The following is a 15,404-nucleotide window of genomic DNA, read 5'->3' as shown; positions in this document are numbered from 1 at the left end:
ATACATCTATACTGAGTTACCGGTCATAAAGAGATAAAAGATATCGGAAAGGCCGAAGAGTTGGCAAACACTCGCTAAACCGACGATAGACGTCCCAATCCGTTTGGGAGAAATTAAAAGGAGACAGGAGTTACATATGATCCATCAAGCAGGAAAGGCGTGGACAAAAGCGTGGGGCTGCAAAATTTCTAAGATCATGTGCAAAGCCTACGATATTACACTCACAAAGTGGCTCATATCTCTGAAGAGAGAAGACTTAAGGCTCACGATGAGCATACTAACTGGAGACTGTGATCTGGCGTTGTTGTTGGTGTAGTGATAAGGACACTCCCCGAAGGCCTTGGGGAGTATTATCGATGTTGACGGTATTTTGCCGAATGCAGATCCGGTACGTTCCGGTAACAAGCACCATTAAGGTACTAGCCCGACCATCACGGGCATGGGTAGGTGAAGTTGACAATTGGGTTGGAGAAGCTATATATTGCGCTGGAAACCCCTTGAAAGGGTTGCGCCACACAACACCTTCAATCAATTTGGTATTTTAGTCGCCTCTTTACGACAGGCATACCTGCCGCGTGCCCTCTGGCGTCACATGCTTTTAAGTAGGCCTCGTCAGTAACAGCAGGTGTAGGAAGTGCGAGCTGCAGTAAGAAACGGTTGAGCACGTTCTGTGTTCGTGTCCTGCGCTCGCCAGGTCAAGGCTCCAATTATTAGGGGCGGCTGAGCTGCAAGATTTCGAGGCAGCAATTAAGCTAGGTCCTAGAAAACTTCTAGTATTTGCCAGTAACATAAGTCCTGGTACCTGATTGGGGTTCTTCCATTTGGTCGTCATTCAAATTCTGGTACCACTATGAACAAATTGATGCCCCCCATAAATTCAGAAAGCAAAAATTCAGAAACACATTCTTTCAGAAAACATTAGTCAGAACCCTTTTTTAGAAAGACAAAAATCAGAGGTCAAAACTCAGAAGTCAAATCTCAGAAGTCTAATTTCAGAAGTAAAATTTCAGAAGTGATAATTCAGAAGTCAAATTTCAGAAGGCAAAATTCAGAAGTCAAAATTCAAAAACGTTTATTTATTTGGAAGGAATTATTAGAAAAAGTAGTATAATATAAAATTTTTAATTGTGTGCAATAGCAAGCATGTAATTAATTAATTTTTTTCATGTTTATCTTTTTCGGTACAATAACAAAATGAATTTACAATTTTTGTTGTTATATCGGCCTAGAGATTTGTAAGATGGCGGGTTTGAATCGAGCTCAAGGCCTAACAATAATTATTTTATCATTATTACTGTTATGATACATTTTTCTTAATTGAACAAACTTTTAATTAGAACAGAAGAAAGAAAAAAATTTAGACAACTGCCAAAGCTCGTTGTACATATCCATTTCGGGAACTGCTAAATTCTTTCATCGGCAACGTTTAGGCGCTGCTGCTATAACCTTCAGCTGTCACAGCGGTTGTTTGTTTGTCTTCATTATTTCTACTTCTACGCTGTTTCTTGCCAATTGATATTCACAGCACTGCGACATCTGTTGAAGAATGGATGGTAAAACTGGACTTGTTTCATGGCAATGATGCCATAGCGTCATATTTATTAACACTTTTTCCCCGTGCTCTGGGACGTATTAACAATTTTTGTTGTTTCAATTAAGAAAAAATGTATCATAACAATAATAATTATAAAATAATTATTGTTAGGCCTTGAGCCCGATTCGAACCCGCGATCTTTTGAATCTACAGTATTAAAAAAACGAAGTCTTTATATTTTTTCTTGCGATATGCCTCGCCTCCAGTTGAAAATTGCTACAGTTTTGTTTCTATTATTGCCTGGTCGTTTTTTATGTTATTTATGCAATTAAATATGTTACGGTGTGTCCAAACGCACTTCGAATGACGTTGTGCCACCTTTCGATTGTATTATTTGTATGGACTTCACCCAATTTGGTGATATTATACATATTCCATAATTAGATTGAATATAACGCCTTCTTTCGACGTTGCTCGCGCAAAATTTAATGTTTTTTTGCTGTGTTGTTGTTGTTGTAGCGATAAGGTTGCTCCCCGAAGGCTTTGGGGAGTGTTATCGATGTAATGGTCCTTTGCCGGATACAGATCCGGTACGCTCCGGTACCATAGCACCATTAAGGCGCTAGCCCCACCATCTCGGGAACGATTTATGTGGCCACATTAAACCTTCAGGCCATTCCCTCCCTCCCCACCCCCAAGTTCCATGAGGAGCTTGGGGTCGCCAGAGCCTCGTCTGTTAGTGAAACAGGATTCGCCGCGGATAGGTGACAATTGGGTTTGGAGAAGCTATATATTGCGCTGGCAACATGAAGGGTTGCCCTACACAGCCCCTTGAATCTGCTATTTTAGTCGCCTCTTACGACAGCCATACCTACCGCGGGTAACTCTGATCCCCTAACCCGCTGGGGGTTTTTTTTGCTGTCTGATTACTTTGTGAATTGACTTATGAATTCTGGCTTTCTCAATAAAGGGTTCTGACTAATGTTTTCTGAAAAAATGTGTTTCTAAATTTTTGTTTTCTGAATTTATGGGGGGGGACCGGACAAATTCGGTCTATAAGAGGTCTTTATTGACCGGCGAGATTTGCAGAAGTTTCTGTACCAGTCCTTGAATTTCCATTTATTAAGATGAAAAAAATATTGCATTAAATGTACGAAAATGCATTAAAAATCCAAAACTATTTTCCATATATTTTTTTAAGTTATAGCGTGGAAAAATGCCATCACCAGGCTGGTGGCGAGAAATGTTTTGATCGCGCAAGGGATGAAGTCTATCGGGCTTTGTGATACGGCTGAATTCATCGTGAAGAGGGGCTCCCATCGAGAGGGTCTTTTTGTTCTGCGAGGCCAAAAAGTATACTAGATTGGAATGGTAATGATATATTCTTGAGTAAAAGTTATCAATGTTGGTGCCCGTTGTTATTTTGGAGCCGTCGGCGCAGGGGCGATTCCTTCCGATGGAAAATGGAGCTTCGATTTTCCAAAATTTAATACCAGAGTACTTTCACAGGAGGCTTTCAACGATCGGTATAAACCGATAACATTTTTTTATATTTGAAGTTTAGCCTATGCCTCAAGGCAAAATAAAACACAAGTGCTGCAAGTGAATATGTGCTGAGCGGTTCTTATTAGTAATAATTGTTTAAAGCGATATACCTCCGTGGAGATTTAACCGGAGCTACTCTTCCAGTTTGTGGTGTGGTACTTTTTTAATTATTTCTACGAACTGGCTGAGCTAAATGTTTTATGCCGACTCCGAACGTCACCTGCTGGAAAGCTTTTCATGGCAAAATACTTTTCATCTCTGCTTAGGGCTTTGTCTGATGTTAGTCGAGTAAAGGAGTCTCAGTTGGGAGTAGGTGAACGAGTTTTTCGAGATATTGAATTTCTAATTATACTAAAGCTCTTCTTTGTGCACTACTTTGCGTGATTATCACTCGTTTTGCTTATTTTAAATGACAAATGAAGAGTTAATGCGAAAAACGTTATAAGCGCCAATCAAATATTTTCAGAAATGCAATTTATAAATCTTTATTATGGAATAAGTTTGATTTTGTGTTCTTTTTTTGCGAGTTGATTTACACCGCTTATTTGCCGCGTTACATGTTTTTCATATCACATTTTATTTTGAAACTCACGAATATCTTCTATTCTTAGCTTATATTTTTGCGAGAATTTACAAAAAATGTGTTATTCAAAGCAAATAGTTACCTTGATCCTGTTCTATTCGAACGTGACGAACACAATTATTTAATTTAAAGCTAAGTGAGAAAATGTAGTGGTCGTCGGAACTGTCTCGTACAATGAAACTTCCATCTGGTTCAGTTGAGAGAACTTTTTCTGCTGCTTCACTTGAAAGCGGGCCCCAATACCATCCATACTTAAATAAAAATTAAACGTTTATGTATATTTTTGCATGAAATGTGCAAGTATTATATCTTACATCTTTGACTTTTTCAATGCTAGAAGTAAATTGTAGGGACCTTGCTTCATCTTTCTTTTTCGGGTGTGCCATAATCGACTCAGCTTGTAAAAAGAACAGTATAAATATATTTATGAAAACAAAATTAACAGAAATTTTGTGTTATTATTAGCTGGTTATATATGTATTTTAAAATTTACACAATAACTTAACAATTAATTTAAAAAAATAAAAAGAAGATAACAATTTTTCAAAAACTTCCTTTACAACAACGAATCAATACACGGACATAATGTTGATAAATTTTGATTTTGAAATTTTAACAATATGTTATTATTAAAGGCGAATCAATAAAAGGTGATGGCAAAGCGAATTCAGGCTCTTCGCCGCGCAGAAGAATGTCCAGTCAGAAGAAAATTTTTATTGATTTCGATTAACTGACATATTGCTGTAGGAGGTGTTGTATGGAAAATAATCAAGAAGAAGCAATAAGCTGTTTACAATATCTATTGTTAGAATTTCAAAATCAAAATACATCAACACTATGTCTGTGTTTAAGGACACATTGTTTATCTTCTTTTTATTTTCCCTTTTTGCACCATTGTTTCGTGCTCTTAACAATAAGGGAGCTCAGAATTTTGTGTATTTGCTACAGCAAATGAAAGCTACGGATCGTGAACAACGTTTTCGTTTTAAATTTTTTCTTTGCAAACTTTGTTTTGTTTTGACAGTTGTGATTTGCTATTCAATGTTGAAAAAATAAGCTACGGTTTGATGTTGCACATTTTCCATGACGTACACTGAGAGAAAAACTAAATTGTTAAAATAACTTTTATCATGGTCATTTATACAATTGTGCAAAGTTCAAAAAAAAATATTTGATTTAACATTTAATAATGACAAAACAATAACACACATCAATTACATCATATTTGGAATCTCTATACCAAATATTAAATACCTGCTTCAAATAAATGCTGAGATAAAGCGAACTTAAATTTTTCCTAATAGAGAGCGTGGCACACGCCCACTTTTTCAAAATTTTATACAGATTAATATATAAAGTACATATACTCAAATAGCAATAGTTTGAGCCAAACGTATTCGGATTTTTGGCTAGCATCGTTTTATTTTTGTTTACTTTGCTTTTATTTTATTTGTATTACTTCATTTGGTTATTTATTTATTATTTCATTTTTTTATTTTACTTTACTTATTTTATTTTCTTCAGGATTTATTTACGTTGTTGTCGAGTACCACACGTGGAAAGAAAATTTTAAACTTCCACAAAGAGAACAGTACTTAGAATTGACAATATCAACAGGGACGAAGTAATTGCTATTTTAGTCGAAGAAATATGCTACGGAAACATTTCTCTTATACCGAATGATTTTTATTCGTTAGTGAACGAAATTTGCTCTGTTTTCCCTAGTGAAGTAGACACAAAGGTGATTTTATGTTTTATAAGAATTTGAAATAAATTAATGTTGTAAACAAAATAAAGTTCTTTACTTCTTGATGAAACAAATTTTTTAATTAAAATTTTCAGGATTATTACTATATTTCTCGAGTTGGAAAAAAAATCCGAGCGGAAAACTATTCTATAAATACGTAAACTGCCGCAAGTCCAAAAAAGGTTCGCAGAATAATATACCTCGCAATGTAAAAAACAATACGCACCAATGCACTGAAGAACTCAACACTTCCATTATCAGCGCTTTAAAGTTGTATTTCAGTATTTTTCTCAATTTTTTTGAAGAATATTTAGGTCGCTACCGAGGATTGAATTTTGATTAGTCATTGCCATGTGGCGCATGGTCCTTTTACAGTACTATTTACTATTTTACCTTTTCTATTTACTTTCCACGATTTTTTGTCTGAAAATAATTTAGACAATCTTTAACGGTTATAAGCAGGCCTTTTGGAAAAAATACCTACAAATATTACAGGAGATAAAATACATATTTACATGCTAATTATTCATCGGCTAAAGCGCTTTTTAAACTTTTTCGACTAAGTTGGAAATCTCTCATTTTACTACCGTGTTTTTTCATTTTATTCGGTTTTAATTTCAAACTTATTTGAACAATAACTTTAAAATCTCAAATTGGATTGAAACAAAATCAAAAAATATTCAAAAATTTAAAAGTAATCTAGCTTATTATATATCAACTTGGAGTATGTCAGATAAAGTAAAATTAGTTGGACAGCCAATTTATGGCGGATGTTACGAGGAGTAAACATCGCCGATAGCCTCAGATTTCGCAGTGCGCCATACGCCCTTCCTATAGCCTGGTTAACGTGGTCAACACAAGTCAAACTGGAGTTGACTACAAAGCTGAGGTTTGTAATTTTACTCACCAGTTTAATTTGGTCGGTTCCAATACAAATCGGTGGAATACCCGTCTCAGCCAACTTTCTCTTTGATATAGGTAAGACGTAAGTTTTATTTGCGTTAAGACGAAGCCCGTTGTTATTAGTCCAATGGAAAATTTCTGAGATGTCAGCATTAAGTTTAGAACAGAGAGCATCGACGTCATCAATACGGCTATAAAAGTAAAGCTGAACGTCGTCTGTATAAGCGTGCATAGTAACAAATTTACAGACTGTAAAAATGTCATTGATAAATAAGCTAAACAGTAACGGCCCAAGAATTGACCCCTGAGGCGCACCGCAGACTATTGCACTAAGTCGTGACATTTGGGACCTAATAATTACCCATTGGTATCGGTTGGCTAAATAGCCTTTAATTAACGCCAACGAATTGTCACTAAAACCAAAGTAGGACTTCAGCTTAGTGCAGAGCAAATGGTGGTCAACTGAGTCAAATGCCTTAGAAAAGTCCAGCAGACACAGCAACGTTAGTAAGTATTCATCGAAGTGACTACGAATATCGTCGAGGATCTTAAGCATAGCTGTTGCACAACCATGCTTAGCCCTAAGTCAAGACTGCAAAGGTGGCAGAAGTTGATATCTCTGCAAGTGGTTTGAGATTTGTTCGGCTATTAATGCCTCAAATGCTTTGGACAGGGCCGGTAGTATGCTAATAGGACGGAAATCAGAAGGAGTGTCGGCATACTTCTTCTTTGCAATGGGTCGAACTGATGCAATCTTCCATTGATTAGGGAAGCAAGACGAAGTAATGCAGTGATTCACAATATGAGTTACGGCCCCCATTCATCATTTCCATTTTTATAAATCTTATGGAAATCCCATCCACACCAGTAGCATTTGATTTAATTTTTGATGTACACTTTATGACGTCCAAGTCCGATACAGCTTCAAATTCAAACGTATTACTGGAATATCAGGCGTTATCGCGGGGGATAAACGCACGGTGAGCGCCGGGTGTAGGGCAGATAACAAAGGCTTCATTAAGCAGGTCGGGATCTCGTGCGTAAGCTTCATCATTGTCACTACCACATACACACAGGCGTTTAAGGTTACGCCATAAAACAAAAGGTTGGTAATTTTACCGAAGTCGCTGCTATTTCAGAGTGTTGATGTGTATCAAAATCGTCTGATGTTTGTGGTAAATGTTGTATATTGTTGGTATTATTTGAATGTGTCAAATCGATTAATGAAAAAGGATCTCGGGTGTGAGTACGCGTAACCATCGTGAGAATTAACGAAAAGGGAGTTTACACAAATTCAATTACAAAAACAACAAAGCGTATTGTTACGAATATTAGCAACACTAAGGGGAACTGCCATCTCTAAGCCGATGCTAAAACAGTGACTTGCATACACATCCATAAATCAATCATTATGTATCTTCACAAACGAATCCATAAATTATGTCCCCCCGTACACGCAGGGAGAAACAGTGCACAAACACATGCATATATCTTATCTGAGATGCTCCCGAAAGTATGCAATTGTAATTGTGGAAGTGTCGCTCACAAATACGCGCGCATATGAGAAGCTACACACGTGCATCTGTAGTTACAATTATATGGCAGTAACTAAGTAAATTCTAGAAAAGCCTAGAAATATGCAACGAGTAAATCAGACAGTATAAAAAGGCGACAACAGTAGAGGTGAGAGATCAGTTTTATTGAAGCGATCAAGCAGTTTTGATTAAGACGCTATCTGGCGGGCAATAGCAGTATTATTTATTGTGAAGTACTTTAAAAAAGGCCATTTTTCCATTATTCAATATTTATTCAACAGTTTAGTGATTCGAACCTTAGTAGAAGATTTTAAATAAGCGGAATTGCAAGTAAATTCGTTACAGTATGTATATAAATATATTAAAAAAAGAACAAATATTATTTTATAATTAGTTTCAGTATACTTGTTATTGTTCTTGGTATTGTTATTGTTTTTACTTTAGCATCAGCTGTTTGTGCTGTAGTAATGGCTGTGCCTGAGGCTGCACAGAATCTCTTCACGTTGTCGATTCAAATACGACTGCCAACATTTCACATCGGTTTCGAACACGACGACAATAACAATGAATGATTTAAATCAATGGATTATTTATAAAATCTCTAAGTATTTTATTTGTTATGCCATATACACACTACTACAAATCCTTTACGCAATCTACATTCAATGTTTGTGTATTTTCTTCGGTGTTAAATTTATTTGCGTTATTTTGACTTAACACTTTTCAAATACAAACAATCCAAAATTCGAAATTGCGTAAAGGATATTATTGTTTATATTCTGATGTTTATTGTTTATTTCTTTCTTAAGCTGACTTTGTTTCAAAATTAATCCAATCCAAATTAATTATGCCAAAACGAAAATTTTTTGATACACTTTTGTCGCATAAAGTTTATGCGGCGTTGTTTAACTTCACTAAAGATTTCCTTATAATGCCAAAAGGAATTTTCCAATTTTGTAGATTTTCTGTTTTTTTGCGTTCTTCGTATTTAAATGGCTTTAACTGCTGACGTGCGCTGCACCTAAAAAAAACGCCGCCCTTCTGCTCTACAATAATGACGAACTACACAATTTACCTTGAAGACACGTTTGCTACGCCTGCGCAATGACAAACTTTTGGTGGTTTGATTTAGTTTACCCCTCTTATTCTTTGACTGCTGTTATTGTTGTTGCTGGTGATCGCATACACATATAAACGTTCACCTTTTTACTGAATCAATTCGTTTTGCAAACGCGCTTTGTCGAAAATTTTCGTACATACAACACTCCACACGGCAAAAAGCTGCAAGGCTGGATTGCCAAATGAAGCTCAATAAGCTTCAATTCAATATATCTTTTCAAGCCAAATTTTATTTTATTTATACAAATTTTCTTTTTTAACAATTTGATTTTTAACAGATAACTTCTAAATTATTTTATATATTTTTAACGAGTTTTAAATTGACCAAGTTATGAAGAAAATATGAACACTACACTGTACGCCAACTTCGAAAATTGCTTGGAATGACCGGATGGTATCGAAGATTTATCGGTGATTATGATTCAACTACATTTCATTAACCGAGTTAATCTCCAAGAAAAGACAGTTTGTGTGGAATCCAGCGGCCCAGCAAGCATTTGCTGACCTCAAACAAAAATTGACTTCAGCTCCTATATTAATACACCCTAACAAACCTTTTATATTACAATGTGATGCTAGTCAGGTAGGAGTAGGAGCATATTTGCTGCAAGAAGATGAGAACGGTGAAGAACGACCTATAGCATACATGTTACAGAAGCTGAACAAAGCGCAGCGAAATTGCTCAGTGAAAGAGATTGAGTGTCTAGCCGTCGTTCTTGCAATAAAAAAGTTTAGAATGTATATTGAAGAGATGGAATCCAAGGTTGTGACTAGCGAGGTTGGCCATAAAACTGCAAAGATTTCAACTTTTCAATTGAGCACAAAAAAGGAAGTGAAAACTTATGGCTGATGCTCTGTCTCGAATGTAAGAGGACATGCCAGAGTCCGAAATTAATGTAATAGAACTTCCAGATTTAGGCTCCGATGCTTTTAACTCGCCTGAATATGAGGAGTTAATACTTCGATTTCAGACCTCAAATTTGCCTGACTTCCATGTTATTATAAAAATAAATGTAAGGCGCGATAACCTCCGAAGAGATCTAAGGCCGAGCTTCTCTTCCAATTTGCGTCGTGCTCCTCTTGATTTTCCCTACAAATTGGCCGGACGGGACCTACATGTTTTATGCCGACTCCGAACGGCATCTGCAAGGCAGATGAGTTTTCACTGAGAGCTTTTCATGGCAGAAATACACCCAGAGCGCTTGCCAAACACTGCCGAGGGGCGACCCCGCTTAGAAAAATTTTCTTCTAATTTAAAAATTTTATTTCTAAAATTTTGATGTTGCTTTTCCCGGGGTGCGAACCCAGGGCATACGGTGTGGTAGGTGGAGCACGCTACCATCACACCACGGTGGCCGCCGTTATTGATGTGTACATTTACCATCGTACCGATTTCGCAACTGGTAACAGCGATACTGATGACAATGCTTGGAAATTATATGTGCCTACAAAATTACGTTATAATTTGATTCTGCTGCTTACAAGCAACCATCAGCAGCGCATGGCGGAATAGCAAAAACTGTAGAACGAGTTAGACGGCGGTTCTATTGGCCCGGCATGGTCACACAGATAGGCGACTATGTACTGAACTGCGAGAGCTGTCAAACGTCGAAAACACCATGAAAGCCACTACGGCCACCAATGGGACTACAAACTGGCAAAGTCTGACGACTCCTTGCAAAGAGAATTGTTATCCCACCAAAGGGTTTGTTGTTTGATCTTAGGTCTTTTAATGTACGATCTTCTGCTTCAATATGTGCTCGGTTAGTCATTGTACACTCATCCCACACTATAAGAATTGCCTCTTGTATTATTTTAGCCAGTGACCCGTTCTTTCGAATGGAGTAAACCTTTTCTTCTTGGAGGGACACGTTTAAGGGTAATTCAAAAGTGGAGTGGGCTGTTCGACCACCAGATAAAAGAGTCGCTGCAATTCCCGATGATGCTACAGCCAGCGCCACGTGACCTTTACATCTGGCATATGCGAGAAGAAGATTAAGTAAAAAGGTTTTCCGCAACCACCAGGAGCATCTAAGAAAAATGCTTGACCTCTCTTGTTTTCAATGCTGTCAACGAGTTTATCATATGTCAGCTGCTGATCCGAAACCATTTTCGATATATTAGCTTTAAGGTACACTCAAAAAAAAGTTATCATCAAGGCGATGCCATCTAGGAATCAATGTGCAATTTTTGCTTATCTTTTTTTCGTCATCAATGATCTTATGTTATTGACATTTTCGAAATATTAGTTTGATACTTGTATTTGTCAAGTTAATAGACTACATACAAATGTAATGCGTTTTATAATCAATCTAATATTAAATGTTATGATAATGAAACTAGGAAATTTATACAGGTATCATTTTGATACATTTTAAGGGCGAAACAAATATTTTCCATGGGCAAATCAATAGTCAAGATACAAAATTGATACTTTTAATTATACTTTTTATAATATTTATCGTTGCATTGATACCACAAAAATGATACCGTTTATAGTTTCATTTTTGCACATCGTGTATTAAATTAATAGTGATACTTTTTTTTTGAGTGTAGTCATTTAAATAATTTAAGTCACATGGGCGCCTAAGGATTGTCTCAAAAGAACATTCTGGTCATTGAATATCACGATTTGGGGAAGGCAACCTAAAACTGGATAAATATGTTTCGCAAAGGGCTATACTTTGTCCTCGATGTCCATCAAACCTTAAAAGAAATGTTAACTACATATTCAATCACTATCATAATGGTCGTAAAATTTTTTTTAAACCTTGATTTATAAAATCTTCAGAAATTTGTAGATCGGGATCGTTACGCCTTCTGCGTTCATTGAAAAGGAAGTCTTCACACAAGTCATCCTTGACTTGTTCCATAATAATTCAGCATTTGACGGCTGAGAAAAAACTATTAAAATGGAAAATAACCCTCTTAGCCTTGGCGGCGAATGCAAAAGAGCTGCCTCAGCTATGGCATTTTTCCAATGGTCGTCGTTTTGCAAAAGTTGTAGTTCTCTGCAAGCGGCTTGAAAAGTTGGGAAAACTACACCATTTACAGTCCTCAAGCTTTCAAAAGAGGTAGGACCTCGAATATTGTGAGGCAGTATACGTATATAAAAACGTATATAAAAACATTCCGTTTGATTGGGGTGTACAATGTAAGCTCTACCAAGCGCCGAATTCTTTTTAATCCCTGGGTTACCTTCAATAGATATTCCGCGCTTCCTCGGTGTACATTATCTTCCGAAAAGTACACTCGTTACCAATTCTCTAAATGCACTGCTAAGTGTACAACAGTTGGATATCGCTCATATATGGGAACATCAAAAACACGCCAGAAAGACTCTGAAGTGCATATAGACCGACCCTTGAGATATTTTTGAATCTCATCCGAAGTATTTTGAAAAGAAAATGTAGCTTGATCTGTGCCCTCATTAACATATTTGCAAATGTATTTAATATCTTTAACGGAATGACAGTATTCAACGTTACTTAATATGTGCCGAAAAACATTGCAGGAGTACAGGGCAATAAGGAACAACCCATCTATTATCTATCCTGGTCATAGTTCCACGTACATCAAGGTCGGCAGTATTACCTCCGTTTTCAGGACACCGTCTACGGTATGTTGGGTATCCATCTTTGCCAGACTGCGTCTCAGCGCTATAATTGCGGGGAAATTCTTTACACACCATATGCCATGCATGGGGAAAATATATTATATTATCCACATGGCCCATGTATCATATTTTTGCACACAATTTCGTACAAGAGTGGGTCATCGCGTTGGCTGGGTATTTCAGCACAAATAATGCTATCTATTTCGTGTGATTGAATTTTCGTCTGCAGCCAAAGCAATATATAGAGCCCTTCCCGCAATTTAAGTGTAACCAACAAAAATACAGATATTAGTTTTTTGCTCAAAACCGATAGTTTTGCATGATTTGAATGAACTCACAAATTTTTATAATAGAGAATAGTACCGTTATCAAGCTAAATCAAAAAGAAATTTTAGTGTAAGTGAATTTTGAGGTTAATTTTACTTTTTTTGTGACCGCAAATTGCTACTTACCTCAAAAGTGCTCCTCTGTGGTATCTTACGAGTAATGTTTATTTTCACTTTTATCGTTTATATTTATATTGTTCGCAAAAGCACTTGTTGCAATTATACTGTATATTAGGGTGGAGTGAATTTATTTTTTTCGAAATCGCTTTTGGCTGACCTCCAGAAAGTTGCCTTTCTAGACCAGAAATAAGGTTGAAAATTTTTATTTCCTTCATCGTATGTTTAGAGGTGCCCCAACGCAACTAAACTTTGAAAAAGACGGTAGGTACAAATATTTTTTTTTTGTCATTGATTTACTTTCACTTGTTGTTATTGTGCTCATTGATTTCAAAGCCCACTTATTTTCATGGCCTATTATGTCCCAGTAAAACTTATATTATACACTTGATTACAAGCATACTATTATCAACAAAAAAAAACTGTAAAACACCATTTAAAATTTGTGGTTTTTAGTTATAATATGTAATTTTACTAAAGTTATGTATATTAAAAAAGAAACAAAATAAATATTTAAACAATGAGCTTTGTAAAATCGCGATTATTTTGCTCAATTTCTAGGGGCTGGGGGCACCTCAAAACGCCATCCTACGAAAATAATATTTGGTGGTTTTGGCTAACTCTTATAAAGACAACTTTTCATTGCTAGGCCATTACAAAAAACAAAACAAAAATACATAGGGTATCACTCCACCCTACTGTATATGTATGATTTAAGCAACCATTTTGCAAAAAACGAAAATATATATTTTAGTTTGATACAAATCATTTCTGCTCAAGTTCGTGAAATCCAATAAAATTGTTTTATTATTTTAATATGGAGCTTTTACAAAATAAGGTGATTAATTATTTTATATTATCTTTAAAATAAAATAACAAAACTGTGTTTTTATACCAATGAACGATCAAGAATAACTCACTGGTGCCATATGGCGATACTGAGTCTGAAAAGACATATTCTTGGGAATTAGAAAACGAGATATGCGTTGGAACAAGAGGGTACAAGAAGAAACGAAAACTTCCTAAAAGACTTCGGGGTAAAAAACGAAAGCTGTATGAAGTTAAACCAAATCCCTGCGTAGGTAAAAAGTGTGGAAGCAAGTGTGGCGAAAAGCTTAGTGAGCAAGATCGGTTGGTGCTAAATGAACACTTTTGGGGCTTAGGCAACAAGATACGACAAAGAGATTGGCTCCTATCGTGCATGACCCGGAAATGCGTTCAAAGGAGAACATCAGATAGCCTTAAAAAACAGTGGAGCTATGCATATTTTATTACTTATAACGAAAAGCGTTTTAAAGTTGGTCAACAGTTTTTACTGAAAACACTTAATATTTCCCAAAACACGTTACTATGTGTTAGAAAAAACATAACTCTTCAAATGCCTCTTGCCTGACCAAAAAAAGACCTCCTCCCCATAATAAGTCTGACGAAATAAATGTGGCTCTTTCGAAAACATTCATTGAACACCTACCAGCAGTTCCTTCCCACTATTGTAGGAACAAAAGTACTAAGTTATATCTTCCACAGTAATTTCGAAACGTGCCAACTTTGTATAGGTGTTACACGCAGCACTTGATAAATAAAAATTAGGAGCAAGCTAAGTTATCCCTAAAAGTTTTTCGTACCATTTTCAGAAATGAATACCATATAGGCTTCCATTTGCCAAAAAAGGACAAATGCAATATTTGTGAAAAGTATAAGAATTCGGACGGAGAAGCACAAAACCTTTTACAACAAACTGAGGAAGATAAAATGCACATACAGGACAGAGATAAATCAAAAGAAATTTTCTTAGAGGACAAAAGAAAAAGCAAAGAGAATGGACGTATATCTTCGCCAGCTTCGACCTTCAGAAAGTATTGAATACACCACACGGAAAAGCGTAAACCTTTTCTATTCAAGAAAATATGCTTTTAATAATGAAAGCGTTTACGAAAACGGCACAAGAAACGGTTATTGCTTTTTATGGGGCGAATCGGATGGAAAACGTGGATGTAACGAAATTTCCAGTGCAATTTTCAAATACTTAAATATCGTGGATGAAAGGGGGACTCATTCTGATATAAGTCTATATTGTGATAGTTGTGTTGGGCAGAACAGGAACAGAGCTATGCAAGCAATGATAATATATTTCTTAGAGAAGGCTGCTAAGATAAAATACAATAAATTAACTTACCTGTTGCCTGGGTATACCATGATGCCCGTGGACTCCATACATAGCACTATTGAGTCTTTTATTCGCGATAGAAATGTTTGGGCTCCAAATGAATGGTATACAATTATTTCGAACGCAAGAACTATACCAGAAAATTATACATGCATTTCAATTCATAATTCGGATTTTACAGATTGGAAAACCTTTTCTCAAGCTTTTCTTCC

The 15,404-nt window shown here is 36.1% G+C and overlaps 1 protein-coding gene across 10 annotated transcripts in view; it reads right to left on the bottom strand.

Moving 5' to 3' along the window:
* The window catches only part of Socs16D (Suppressor of Cytokine Signaling at 16D), a 687,555-nt gene that overhangs the window by 424,709 nt on the left and 247,442 nt on the right, over nucleotides 1-15,404 (bottom strand). For all 10 annotated transcript variants that reach the window (XR_010952690.1, XR_010952689.1, XM_067782188.1 and 7 more), the window contains exons 5-6: nucleotides 3,977-4,059; nucleotides 3,745-3,913 (exon numbers count right to left, since the gene is read on the bottom strand). Coding sequence is in view for 8 of the 10 variants with exons in the window: in XM_067782188.1 (XP_067638289.1) it covers nucleotides 3,745-3,913; nucleotides 3,977-4,059 (252 nt within the window). In the remaining 2 variants the exon portion in view is untranslated. The remainder of the gene's footprint in view (nucleotides 1-3,744; nucleotides 3,914-3,976; nucleotides 4,060-15,404) is intronic.

The sequence above is a fragment of the Eurosta solidaginis genome, chromosome 4, assembly GCF_040869045.1.
Source record: "Eurosta solidaginis isolate ZX-2024a chromosome 4, ASM4086904v1, whole genome shotgun sequence".
Lineage (NCBI taxonomy): Eukaryota > Metazoa > Arthropoda > Insecta > Diptera > Tephritidae > Eurosta > Eurosta solidaginis.
This window is presented reverse-complemented; position numbering and strand designations above follow the sequence as displayed.